The sequence below is a fragment of the Bos taurus genome, chromosome 22, assembly GCF_002263795.3.
Source record: "Bos taurus isolate L1 Dominette 01449 registration number 42190680 breed Hereford chromosome 22, ARS-UCD2.0, whole genome shotgun sequence".
NCBI classification, from domain to species: Eukaryota; Metazoa; Chordata; class Mammalia; order Artiodactyla; family Bovidae; genus Bos; species Bos taurus.
Window position 1 is genome coordinate 56,705,293 of NC_037349.1, and position 13,733 is coordinate 56,719,025.

General features: G+C 45.8%; 1 protein-coding gene and 1 long non-coding RNA gene across 3 annotated transcripts in view; both read right to left on the reverse strand.

Moving 5' to 3' along the window:
- PPARG-TSEN2 overlaps nucleotides 1-13,733 on the reverse strand; it is a 214,416-nt gene that overhangs the window by 86,733 nt on the left and 113,950 nt on the right.
- Nucleotides 5,282-13,733, reverse strand: part of PPARG (peroxisome proliferator activated receptor gamma) — a 65,233-nt gene continuing 56,781 nt past the window's right edge. Inside the window, 1 exon segment of the mRNA NM_181024.2 lies at nucleotides 5,282-5,658. Coding sequence (NP_851367.1) covers nucleotides 5,411-5,658 — 248 coding nt within the window. The 3' untranslated portion in view covers nucleotides 5,282-5,410.

Here is a 13,733-nt window from a genome sequence, read left to right on the forward strand (position 1 = left end):
GGAAAGTGACTTGCCCAAGGCTACACACCTAGAATGTGGCAGATCTGAGCCTCAAACTGACAGTGGAGACTCTAGATGGTCTTCCTGGCCTCCAGGGTTGTGGACAAGTAGCCAGAGGATCACCAACTCAACGGACATGAGTCTGAGCTCCGGGAGCTGGTGATGGACAGTGAAGCCTGGCGTGCTGCAGTCCTTGGGGTTGCAGAGAGTCGGACACGACTGGGCGACTGAACTGAACTCAGCCAGAGGATCACAGTTTTCCAGCTCCAGCAGAAAGTCACTCAGCTCCTCCTTAAGCCCAGTCCATGGCACTACACAGATCCCAGGAAGGACCCTCTTCCTGGGAACTTTTGGCCTGGAACATATTTACAAAACCCCAGAGGGGATGGAAATATCCTGGCCCACTCCCTACAGACCTAAATTAGCAATTTTCTTATAGTTTATAACCCCTCTGGAAATGCAAACTATGTAATATTAGTCTAAAATTAGGAGCATAAATCACAAGAGAAAAGTCTCACTACTTCTGGAGAAAATGTTTTCCTAAGCCTCATCCTGGCATTTGTTCTAAATCCAGACACGGTGGTTGTGTTTCAGATAATTATTTTCCCCTAGTACTTACGGATTGGAGGCGGGATGCTTCAGAGAGAACCCATTCTTACGGTACTGTCAAATGCAGAAATCCAATCTCTTCACCTGGCTTTAGGACATCCAGGTAAGGCCTGGATACTTGAACAGGAAGAGCCTGTCCTGTGGACCCAGGATGCCTTCTGTGAATAATGAAGGGCACTTTAATAATAACAAGGGCAATAGTGTTACTGGTAGCTGACGCAGATTAACTGGTTAAGATGTGCCAAGAAACCAAGTGAAGTGTCTTACGACCACGTTTAAGCCTCATGATAACCCTGTAAGATGGGTGTTATGATCCCATTTTACATATGAGGTAATTAAGGCCTAAACAGGTTAAGAGATTGACCAAAAGCCATGTGGTTATAGAGCCAGTAAGCAGTGGAGTTAGAGTTTTAATCCCAGTCAGCCTAACACTAGAGTCCACACAAGGGGGTGTTCCCTGGTAGCCTAGTGGTTAGGGTTGGGTACCTTTGCTGCAGAGGCCTGGATTCAATCTCTGCTCAAGAACCACCCTGCATGCTGCAAGGCGCTGCCAAAACACAAAACATCAAGAAAAAAAAAAAACGAGAATATCGTCTCCCCTAAAAGCTGCGCTTTCCATGTGCCAGACACAGTCCTAAGTGACCTACACGATACTTACACGGTACTTAAACGATAATCTCTCGATCGGCACAACAAGCCCTCACAGGACTCGGTTGCTTCCCTGTCCTTTGCTCACCAGTGCAGATACTCACACTAGCTTCTAGTCCGTCTGAGCTTCTCTGGTTAAACTATGGAGTTCAAATTCTTTGAGTAAATTAATCCTAGCCTCCTAAGACCCTGGTCATGTTTCTTAATTTCTTTGACCCTCAGGGTTTTCATCTGTCAACTGAGTTGGTTGATCCCTTCATCTCTAATTTTCCAGAATTCCAGGACAAACGCAGAGCCCATGTGGATATGGGCATAGGACGTGTAGGTGGGGTAGAAACGACCCTTATTAAGGTGCAGGAACTTTGTGGTGAGGCGGGTGTGAGGCTGGGCTCCTGGGAACAGTGATGGGGAGGGTGGCAAGGTCCTTCAGCCGAATGGTTGTAACCGGACCCCAGGGAATTCGGTGAGTCAGGACCTCCAGGTATGTGTAACCCCAGGGGCAGAGCTGGGTCTATGAGGTGGAAAATCCCTGGGGGGGTCTGGAAGGGAGACAGCTTCCTGCCCCTTTAGGTGGCTGTTCAGGGCTGGACCGCCACTGGAGGCATGGAGACTGACTTCTAGAGAGATTTTTTTTTCCCCATATGCAAATTTGGTCACGTCCCTCTACTGCCCGACCACATTCCCTGGATCCCTACTGCCGACAGATGCGGTCCTCAGCACGGTACATGAGGCTGTCCCAGCCTGACACCGACTCGGCCACTCTCATCTCATGCCCGACGCTAGCGCAGGGGTCCCTGACGTCTCGTTTTCGGAACACATTCTGTACGATCGCACTTCCATGCTCCTCGGAGGGTCCCTGTGGACCCCCTCTCCCACCTCTAGGCAGTTCATCGCTTGGGCTGAGTTGCAGTAATGCATCTGACCTCATTGCCATACTGTGGTCCCCTCCAGGGTGGGGCCCCATCACACGCATCTCCACGAGGACGGGGGCGGGTGGTACCCATCATGTACAAGCACGGAGTGAAGGCCAGGGATGTATAGAGACTAAGAGTGAGAATCATGAGAATGGAGGCAACCAGGGGCTGGGGGCCAAGGACCAGGATGGGGTGGGGGACGAGGGGGGCTGGCCCACCTAGTGAAGACAGGCATCTCGGGCCCTTTGTCTTGTAAGCCCCACTGTTCCAGCAAGTCTGTAGGAAGAGGAAGGAGAAAGCAACGGCATGATCCTCCTGAAAAGGAACTCTGGTTCCTTCTCTCAGGACTCAGAGCTGAAGTTCGCTTTCTTGAGGCGGCTCCACCCCCACCCCAGGTCCCCAAGTGGTGGATAAGATACTGTCTGTGGTTCTACAGGGCTGAGCCCAGAAGCGGTCTCTCCTCAAGGCTCAGGGATCCTACATTTCTAGGGGCTCACTTCTGTAACCTGACTCTTTCTGAAGGAATAGGTACCCGGGGGTGGGGAGGAGGGGGAGCGATTCCCAACCCCTGTCACCCTGCCCTGCTTTTACCAGTACCGCACCGCAGGGCATATCCAGCAAGTTTGGGCCTGCCCACAAGAAGGATTCGCCTGGTAGCCTCGAGGGAGCCACGGAAAACACACTGGAATTCAGGAGCAACTCAGTAAACCTCCGCAGCAGTCTGCTCCCCCAGCCCTGGTGTGCTCAGCCGAGCTGATGCAGCTGACCATCCCATTTCTGCACCGCACTCCCCCACCCCGGTCCCATGCTTCCCAAGACCCCAGTCCTCTTGCTCCTCACCCACTCCTTAAAAAAAAGAAGCCCTTGGATCACTCCCGTTTCTGGTCGTGTCTAGAGAAGCAGGGTGTGTGCAGCCACGGTTTCTGCCCTGGGTGCCCTATTGCTCCTGCGCTCCACGGCACAGATGGCGGGGGCTGGGGAGAGGGGGGAGACGAGAGGATTGGAGAGGAGCCAGGTGCTGGGGCAGGGCCCTCGTGGGAGCCTCGAACGCTTTTTCTTTCTTGTTCTTTTGGCTTTTGACCACAGTTAACTTTTCTTCCTATTTTTGTTAACACAAATCCCTAAGTGTGTTTGTGTCCGGAGAAAGTGCTATGAATAACTGCTGATACATTTGTTGATGATGAACTTGTGAATCATCCTGGGGGGAAAAAGGAGTCCAGAGAGCGGAGCGGGAGCTCTGGAGCCTGCCTATGACGTGTCGTAAAATATTTAGCGAATGATGGTCCAAACCACAGGGAAAAAGTCAGAGAGATGGGAATTTGAAAGCTGCCAGGATTTAAAAGCTGTTTAATGCTAACCATCAGTGCCAGAGAGCTGAGAGCGGCTCCCTTCCTCCCTGCACTGGCCCGAGGGCGCGGAGAGGGCTTCGGACCAGCAGGGGCGGCTGAAAGGCTCTTTGTTCGAGCCCTCCTGTAAACAAGGGGTCTCCCCGGAGGTGGAACCTCACCTTGTCTACTGCCCACACGCTCGCTTTTTCTCCACAAGGAACAGTAGGGGAGCCACTGGCTGCTTGGCATCAAAGAAGGAAAAAGAACCCCTCATGATGGATCGAATTTGTCACTTTGCCATGTTCTGATGTCATTTACATAATGAGCTTGGTCCAGGGTCCCTGGATGACCTGGTCATGTCTTTGGTTCTAAAGGTCTGAGCTCTGAAGCTGTCTCTCCTAAAGGGTTAGGGACCTTGCATGTTTAGGACTGGGGTCAGGACTCACCTCCCTAACCTGACTCTTGGGAGATCTGTTTATTTGGGGGTAAAGGATGAAAAGATTTGAACTGAAAGCTTCAAGTGTAAAGTCATGTTCTCTTTAGTATCAACACCAGGAGGAAGCCTAAACTAAGGGAGAAGCGTTAGGGGGATAATTCAGGTCGGCAGAAACAATTATCTTGCAGAAGAGAGACCTCAGCATAGACTGCTGATGAAGCGTGCTTCAAAGTCATCATGTTGTTCATGGCTAAGCAACGCTAATGAACTTGGTGGCTGCAATCAACTAATCTGTTCCCTGTGCCAAGAAGGTCTCTGCTTTTAGGGAACATGCCATCTGTTTTGCTGGGGAGGCATGTTTTACCTAAACAAGATAATTAGCCTTTGAGGTCACAAAAGTCAGAGCTCCCTGGGCAAGGTCATCCCAAGGAAGCCAGCAGGAAAATGCAGCAAAATTGCTCTACATACATCGGGAGCAGAACGTGGTCCTTTTCCCTCATTCGTGTTTTTGTTTGGCTTGGTTTCCTCTTGTTGCTGTTATTCCTATAATTTTGCTTTCCTAGAACGTCTCTTCTTCCACTCTCTACCTATCACCGAGTCCAACACATCTTTGAGGCCCGCTTGAATGAGTTTATAGTCACTCGTGACTTTTCCAATCTTCGTTACTTTGAACTCCTATAGTACTTGGCATCCAAACCATTCATTTGGCGCACACTGTGTAGTTTAATCTGCTTTTAAGAAGGATTCATCTCTTCTCAATTCAGTGGTAAGTTCTTTTGGCAGGTACCACGTCTTATAACACTTCTGTGTTACCACAGCGTCTGGCCGTTAATACTTGCCACTGGGGTATTTGCATATGCCTTGGTATCCTGTTAGAGGGCTGCTGCTGGTGAGTGAGAATCTTGGTTGAGATTAAGGAAGAAGACTGAATTCCTGGTAGGCCTAAGGATATGCCTCACATGAGTATATCCAGGTTAAGAAACACATCCTCTGAACGGTTTTTGGTCCTGGAGTTCCTTTCTTAGTTGTAATTTTTAAAGCAGACAGAAGGTTCAGAAAAGTTGTAAATTGAGTAAAAAATGATTTGACTTAGAATGAAAATTAATCAGCAATTCCATCCACATTGTTTCACGTATTTAAGAAAGAAAGGAAAATGAAAAATAAAGATGGAAAAGGACAGAAGGAAGGGAAGGGAAATGAAAGGGATAAAAATCCTGGAGAATGGGGTGGGGAACACAACAGACTCAGTCTTCAAATATGACCAGTAATTTCACGATGTGGTAATTTTTAATATTAAAAGTAAATTGTAAATGTATCTTTATAAACAATACGCATAAAATAGATCTATTATTCTAAAACCTTTTCTTTTTTCAAATGCTTTTTCACAGTAATTTTTTTAGGTGTCAGATTTTTCCCTCAAAATAATAGTGCAATTGGGAGAAGGAAGATGCTGTCAGTGAACTCGGACTTCTCTGCTAATACAAGTCCTTGTAGATTTCCTGTAGGAGTGGGTGGAGACTCATGTCCGTCTCTGTTTTCTTTATTACTTGCAACAGCTGCACGTGTTCTGTCACAATCTGTCTGAGGTCTGTCATTTTCTGGAGCAGCTTGGCAAAGAGCTGGGAGGACTCGGGGTGGTTCAGCTTGAGCTGCAGCTCCAAGGCTTGCAGCAGATTGTCTTGTATGTCCTCAATGGGCTTCACGTTCAGCAAACCTGGGCGGTCTGGGAGAGCAGAAATGGAAGACAGAACAGGAGGTTGAGTTACAAAATTCTCTGGTCCCACATCTGAGGCATATTCAGCCAATGACTCACATTTTATTGGTTTTCCTTTGGTTCTAAAATAGCGTGTTGGAGAGAAGGTAAGCAGATAGCAGGCAAGAATTGCATACAAGGAGAATGGAATGCAAGCCAAGACTATCAGAGCTCTTTTCCAGGGCCATTCTCTGCCTGGCCAAGACTAAAGCTGTGTGACCAGTTGACAGAACGCAGTGGCAAAGCAATCATCTCCCCAGACTGGGGACTTTTCTGCTGGCATGTTTCTACTCATTCAGAAATCTCATTTTCAATTTCTGTTTCTTCCTGATGCGTCTATGTTTTATCACCTCTACTTACTTTCTTATCACAAGTTTAAACACACTTTGAAAACAAACTTTTGTCTTCTTTTTGCTTAATATAGCACATGCATTTTCAAAGAGACAGTATTTTCAAATACTGTTACACTTTGGAAGGACAGACCAAATTTTAACATAGGCTTCTTCTGACTAGAGAGGTTGCAGGTAATTTTCACTTTCTTCTTTATATTTTCCTTACTTGAACTTTTAAATGGTGAGTTTAAATTACTTTTAAGTTCTTAATGTTTTTGCTTCATGTAGATCTTTTTAGATTTATCCTTGAATACACTCTAGTATTCTTTGCTTTCTTGAATTCTATACTTCTTTTTCATCACATTTTCTAATGTATCCCTGCTGATGTTTAGAAAAAAATGATTGATTTTGTTATAATGAATCTATTCCAATTTCACTCTTGTGGATTCAAATAGTTTTTATCATGGATTTTTAGAAAACTTTGGACAATTACATCTGCAAATAATCGTAGTTTAAATTTATCTCTTCTTTTCCAGTGTTTGTTCTCATTTCTTTTTCTTGTCATACTGCACTGGATAATACCTCTAAAATGGTATTAAATAATACTAGTGTCGGGAGGCATTCTTATTTTATTCCTAACATTGAGGGAAATGCTTCTAATGGCTTATCACAAGCATGATGTTTACTAGATTATGGCAGGTAGGTTTTTCTCCTGGCTCCCCCAGAGTTTTAAAGTGTTTTAATCAGGAATTTTGTTGCATTTCATCAAATGTTTGTAAGTTTTTCTATCTACAGTGATGAGCACATGGTTTTCTGTTAACCTAGTGTAGTGAATTACATTCATAGATTTTTTTATACTCTTACATTCATTTGCTAATATTTTACTTTAGGGCTTTGAAATTTGTGAGGTTGGTCCAGAGCCTTCTTTTCTGTGAGCCATCCCTTGTCTGTTGGTAATAAATATTAACTAGCCTTACAGACGGAGTTGAGACATTTTCCTTCTATTTCTATGTGTGATTATCTATTCCTTGATGGTTTCTTGGAATTCATTTGCAAAACCATCTGAGGCTGGTGGTAAATCTGTGACTATCTTTAACTTTCCTCCTATAGCTTTTACTTTATCCAGGCTTTCTACTACTTATAAAGGAAAATTTTAGTAATTTACATCAGAATAAAGTTGTACATAATGTTCTCTTAGAATCTGAATCTCTATTATTTATATCTCCTCTAATTGAATGCTTTTTGTGTATCCTCTCATTTAAAATTTTTATTTGCCAAAGGCTTATCTATTTTATGGGGCTTCCCTGGTGGCTCAGAGGGTACAGCGTCTGCCTACAATGCAGGAGACCCAGGTTCAATCCCTGGGTCAGGAAGATCCCCTGGAGAAGGGAATGGCAACCTATTCCGGTACTCTTGCCTGGAAAATCCCATGGACTGAGAAGCCTGGTAGGCTGCAGTCCGTAGGGTCACAAAGAGTTGGACACGACTGAAAAGCTCCACATGTTCCACATCTATTTTATGCTTTTTAAAAAAGCACAACTTTTGGTTTTACTGATCAACTCTGTTTTTGAAAACTGTGTTTTGTTTTCAATTTAGCTAGTTCATTCTTTTAACTTTCTTTAGGTTTATTTTTTCCTTCTTTTTCTCATTTCTTGGGTTGAATGGTTAATTCATTTAGTTTCAGTATTTCTTGTTTTCTGATAGATGAGTTTAAAGCTCTAAAATTTCCTCTCAGTGAAAACCTATGGGGTAAAACAGTTTCACCCTGCAGGCTTTGGTAAATCATCCTCTCACAGTTCTTTTCTAAATAGTCTGCTTTACTATTTTGATTTCACTTTTAATCTAAGAGTTATTTAGAGACGGGCTTCCCTGGTGGCTCAGCTGGTGAAGAATATGCCTGCAATGTGGAAGACCTGGCTCCAATCCCTGGGTTGGGAAGATCCCCTGAAAGAGGGAATGGCTACCCACTCCAGGATTCTGGCCTGGAGAATTCCACAGACTGTATAGTCCATGGGCTTGCAAAGAGCTGGACATGACTGAGCGAACTTCACTTGACTTAGAGACATGTTTTTAGATTTACAAGTGGAAAGGCTGAGTGTTTCTGTTTCTTCTAATTTCTGAGTTTGTTGCACTGTGGTGAGAATATAAGATTCTTTCACTGAGACTCAGCAGAGGGGTGCAGAGACTATGTATGGCATTTAAGATACTCACTTGATATTTTATATTGATTCAAATTTTAGCTCTTGAAGGCCACCACCTTCTTTTTTCTTTTTAACTCTTCTCTTCCCTGTAAACTAAAGCACTGTATGAGAGTTTTTACCTCCCTTTTAATGTCCCTCATCATCTTGCCTCCATTTATCATTGTTCCTTTGCTTCAGCCACAGTAAGCTCTTTCTAAACCGAGTCCTTCAAGTATCCTATGTTCTGTCATAACTCTGTGCTTAGGCAGTTCTGTCCCTCCTGCTGGGAGCAGTCTCACATTCCCTCTAATCATCCGACTGACTTAAGCTTACTCTTCAAAACCCTGCCTGTGTCCTTATGTCCTGAAGCCTTTCTGGAGATCATCCCTTCCTCTCCCTTGTTCTTCCAATCCCCTTTCTCTGGACTGTGTAGTGCGTACAAAAACCTCAACTGCTACTATACTAGGAGATTACACTTACTGAGTGGCTATCATTTCCCAAAAATTGTACAAAGGGCTTTGTATACAACACATCGTTTAATCTCCACGTAACTCCATGAGGTCAATGCTTTAAGGAGGGGAAAATGAAGATTTAATTAGAGAAAGGAGAGAAATCCTGCCCAAGAACTGCCACTTGATAGTAAACAGCAGAGCTGAAATTTGAATCTGATTCCAAACACTATACTCTTAACTTTTAGTATGTCCAGCTCCAAGTAAATATAATGTGCCTAGCCGCTGTTAATGGAGAAGGCAATGGCACCCCACTCCAGTACTCTTGCCTGGAAAATTCCATGGACGGAGGACCTGGTGGGCTGTAGTCCATGGGGTCGCTGAGAGTCGGACACGACTGAGCGACTTCACTTTCACTTCACTATGCTGTATTATAGGTACAGATTTTTTTGTTTATCTCCCCTACTTGGCCATGAGTGATCAGAGGGCGGAGACTATGTCTTGATCATCTCTGAGGCTCCAGTGGAAACACAGGAGGCACTCAGTTGACTGAGTTAATGAGTGAGAAGGCTGTTCTGGCTAAGAGTCCTAGATTGAAAACTACAATTCTTCTGGTTGGTGAACAAACCTAAAGGAAGGATCAATACACAATGAAGAAGTCTCTCGGACACAGGGTTTTCCTGAATCAAATAAACTCGAGTAACCTTTATCCATTGAGGTGAGACAAAATGGTCTCGGGTGGGATTTTCAGAACTTTAAACATGCTTTTAAGTTTTTTTTTTTTTTTTTTCTTTTCTTTTTAAAATTACAGACAGAAAGTTACCTGTAGTTTTTTTTTTTTTTTTCCCCTTAACTTCTCTAACATATCCCATTGACTGGAGTAAATTTTTTTTTTTTAATTTTAGCACTTAATTTTGGAGTCATCAGCAAGAATCTCTGATTCTGAGAATGAAACAGATGATTCAGTCCTGGCCTAGAGACTCACGCCCCTGGAGGAGTCATCCTTTCTCACAGTTGCTATGCAATAACGAAACCCCCTGACACTTCAAGGAAGAGCAGATCCTGGATGGGTGCCTTTGGTTCAATGGCTGCCAATCCTCCCCCCAGAACAGATGTGCCAGATTTTGAAGGCCTGGACAGCACACGCTTGTGCATCGCAAGCAGCAGCGCTCTGTGTGGAAGTGTCAGGGTGGCTCCTCCGTGGGCTGGGACCCCATACTCTTAATGCAGAACCCTCTGCTCATGGGCACCTTGACTGCTTAGCCCCTCTCCCCTTCCTCCAGAGCAGCATCCGTGGGGTCAAAACTTCTGCAGAGGAGATGATGTTAATCTACCAGGTTTCATTTATCACGACAGTTCAAACAAGCTAAAGCCACGAATGCAGCTGACGGGGCTTGCTGGAAACACTTGGCCGCCGTGCAGCGCAGTGCAACTGTGGCCTCTATGAGGGGAGAAGGATCTGGTTTGGATTTTCAAGCCTCTCCCTGGCAAGTTTTTTTTTTTTTTATGATGTGACAGATGAAGTTTGGCTGAAATTTTGTGGCCACTGATTTATGTTTTCTCTAGTGGCGAGTTAGATCATTTACTGATGTGTCCCACTGTCGCCCTCACTGGGCCTCAGTCAAGGCAAAGACAGAGAGCAGGAGAGTGGGGAAAGTGGATGTGCTCTGCTTCTAGCAACTCTCACTAACCGGCTCTGTGACCCTGGGCAGGCTGATGAAGTTCACTGCGCCTCGATTTTCTCCTCTGTAAACGAAAAGGAATGGACTAGAGAGGGGATCTCTAAGACCCTAGTTCAAGAGTTCTAAGCTCTTATTTGTAATTCCCTTTACAAGATTCACATAACAAAATTGGGGGAATTTTCTACTCAAAATCCAAGTAGAAAAGCACATTAACAGGCTCACACATTAAACTTAGAGCACTTGGCTAATTTGGAAAGCTAGAAAAGCTTCCTTTGGTCTTCAGCACTCCCTAGGGTTAAGAGCAAAAGGGATGTGGCAGGCTTGCCCTCACCCCCCAGCTGGCTCCAAGGCCTTCTCTGCTCCCCTTGGTGTCTTGTTGCTTCCAGCTTCCTTCCACTCATACCTGAACCCCTACTGAGCTAAGCTGGGCAACACAAGAGTGCCACAGGAACCTGTCTACAGACCCAGCTGTCCTGGATCCCTTGCTCTTCCCTCTCCCTTCCCCTCAGCTCAGGGCCTGCTAAAGTATCATTCTGAGAAACCTTCTGAGGTCCTCTCCCTTCACCTTGCTGAAGGTTAGAGTTGGGGTCTGGAAGAGGATCAAGGCCAAGGGACCCCACTTCACTAGCCCTAGATTGCCTAGAAAGCCCTTTTGGCAAAGTGCGTGCTGACTCAGACTCCAGGACCCAACCTTCAAGGAAGCTGGAGTCAATTATTGGTTCCTTACTCCCCAAGCTGCGAAGAATTGGGAAAGAAAGCTTTCCGGTCCCCATCACACAGCGCTGGAATTGATTACAGAACACTGTTGATTGCGGGCAAATCTACAAAGCTTCCATCTTATCCAGATCTGGTTCTGTTAAGAGCTTATCGGAAGCAGATTCAAATTCTCTGCCCACCTGGGCCAGGCATCTCCCTACCCCACATTTTCTCAGGAGACGTCTTAGTTAGGGGACCAGATGGCCATGGCGGTGTCTCCTGAAGAAGGTCCAGAAAAGCCAAAGTGGATGGCTTTGTTTCTTTTCTAATTGCTGCTGTTATGACACTCCCAGTTCTTTCCTATTGGCTTTCTGACGGAGACAAATTGGAAAAGGATTGTATCCAGTACATTTAGGAAAAAGAAGTCTTGATAGCTGGGGAGTGGTAAATTGATCCAAAGGCGATGAAAGCACTGAGCTCGGGTGAAAGTGAAGGGAGGTGGGGCTCCTTAGGGAGCTCACACTTGGCATTTCACTTCCTCTTCCTCTCCAATTGCCTTTATTCTACTGCTTCCTAAGTACACAGGTGTGTTAAAAAAGAGCAGTGGATGCTATACTTAAAATGGATAGCCAACAAGCACCTACTGTACCTATAGCACACAGAGCTCTGCTCAGTGTCATGTGGCAGCCAGGGTGGGAGGGGAGCTTGGGGGAGAACGGATACGTGTACATGTGTGCCTGAGTCCCTTTGCTGCACACCTGAAACTATCACAACATTGTTAATAGGCGATAACCCAATAGAAAATAAAAAGTGTTTTTTTTTTTTTTAAACAGCAGTGGATTTGGAAACTGAAGACTTGATCCCGTCTGTCCTCCACTTGGCTCCACGTGACTGTGGACAAGTCATCTTATCTTTCTGGGTTTGCCGTAATCTTTAAGACAACAGTGGTGTTTCTTTCCTTAAGGTCACGGTGAGAAGGAGTCAGGTACAGGAGCTTTATAACACAGTGCTGGTCTCTGTGTTTGTTCAGGTAGAGGCAGTTCCCACAGGGATAGTGTCTGGAGTGTAAGCAGGGGTGGGGTGGCATCTGTGCAGCCGGGAAACGGGGTGGTTTCTGAGCTGTTACTGGTAGAGCAGAAATTCGGGAGCATGAGATAAGGGTTCCTGATACAGACACATGTTGGGAGTTTGGGGCAAGTTCTCATTCTTGTAGTTGAATGCGTGTAAGCAAGACTGTTTCAGAACAATTATGAGACAAAGAAGCCCCGGTGCTCACATTCACTTCTTCCTTAGAGATGGACTTGGGGTTCTGTGGTCCCTCTGTGGTCCTTTCCTGACCTAACCATCAGAATCATGGGGACCACTAGGCAAACCCCTGCATTCATCCAGGTCTGTCTCTGGCAAACTTTGGCATGACCTGTAGCAACTGCCTCCTACCATCCTACCTTTAAGAGGAAAAAAAAAAAAACCTAAGAGAATTTTCACATGTGTTCTTTTCGTATTTAAATTTGAACTGGGGCTTGACTGAGTGCAGTGATTCTTGACTTTGCCTCTACACTGCAATTATCTGGGGAAATTAAAAACACGCAAATGAATGCCTGGCTCCCCTCTTTAGAGACTCTGACTGACTTGGCCTGGGGTGTGACTGTTGTTCCTAAAAACTTCCAGGTGACGGGAAGCCAAGAGCAAACACCACCGATTTCAGAAGCATCTGGAATCTCAACCTCAAAGCTTACTTGCTGGGTAACCCTGGGCAAGTTCCTGAACCTCTCTGTACCTCGGTTTCCTCATTTGGAAGGTGGGAGACCTGACAGTAATCCAGTGCACAGTGTGGACGAGAGGATAAAATGCGTCCCGAGATGACAAGTGCCTGGCGCAGCATCTGACACGTGCAAAGTCAGCCATTTCCAGCTGTTTTGTGTAATGGTACCATCCAACACGCCTCTTTTCTTCTTACCTTTCTGCCCCTCTCATTTCTCTGCTGCCCCTGGGTCTTCTCTGTGCCTCTCCTATTCTTTCTCCCTTAACTGCTCCCTTCCTCGCCCTGCCTTCTAGATGCTTTTCTTTTTCCACTCCTGGGACCGCACCTTGCAGGGGATGCAGTGGCAGGAATCCTAGCAAGACCAGCCTACAATGATCAGAAGTGTGAGCAGCGGATGATGTGGAGAGAAACGTGGTCAATCACTGCTATGGGGAAAGGAAACGACAGAGCAGACACAGGCCATCTGGGGCAAGTGTGTCAGCCGTGGAGGCCCATGTTGCTGGTAGACTCTTTCCCTCTGAAGGGGCTCATGGTCTAACACATCCTTGTTAGACAGCAGTTCAAGAATGCTTTCTCTGTTTCCACCAAGGACGTAGCAATGACACATGTGACTTGGCTAGGATGGAGGGTGGGAAGACCACCCCCACGAAACCACGCCCAGGTCCTACCTTCTTTCACCTGCCCTTTAAGTAGCAATTGCACACCAAGTCCCCTCATCTCAAAACGCTTGACTGCTGCCTCCAAAAGCCACCTCCTTGACTACAGCCCAGAACACAAAGGCATCTGGTAACAAGGTGGGTGGGGCTTCCCCCTCTGTTGTGTTCACAGCTCTTTCATCTCTTGAGGGCACCTGCAGTGAAGGGAGTGTGGGTCCTGTTTTATTTCCAGCTCTTTCAGAATGGAAATGGGACTGGAGACTTCAATCCTGCCCTTGGGAAGTCCTG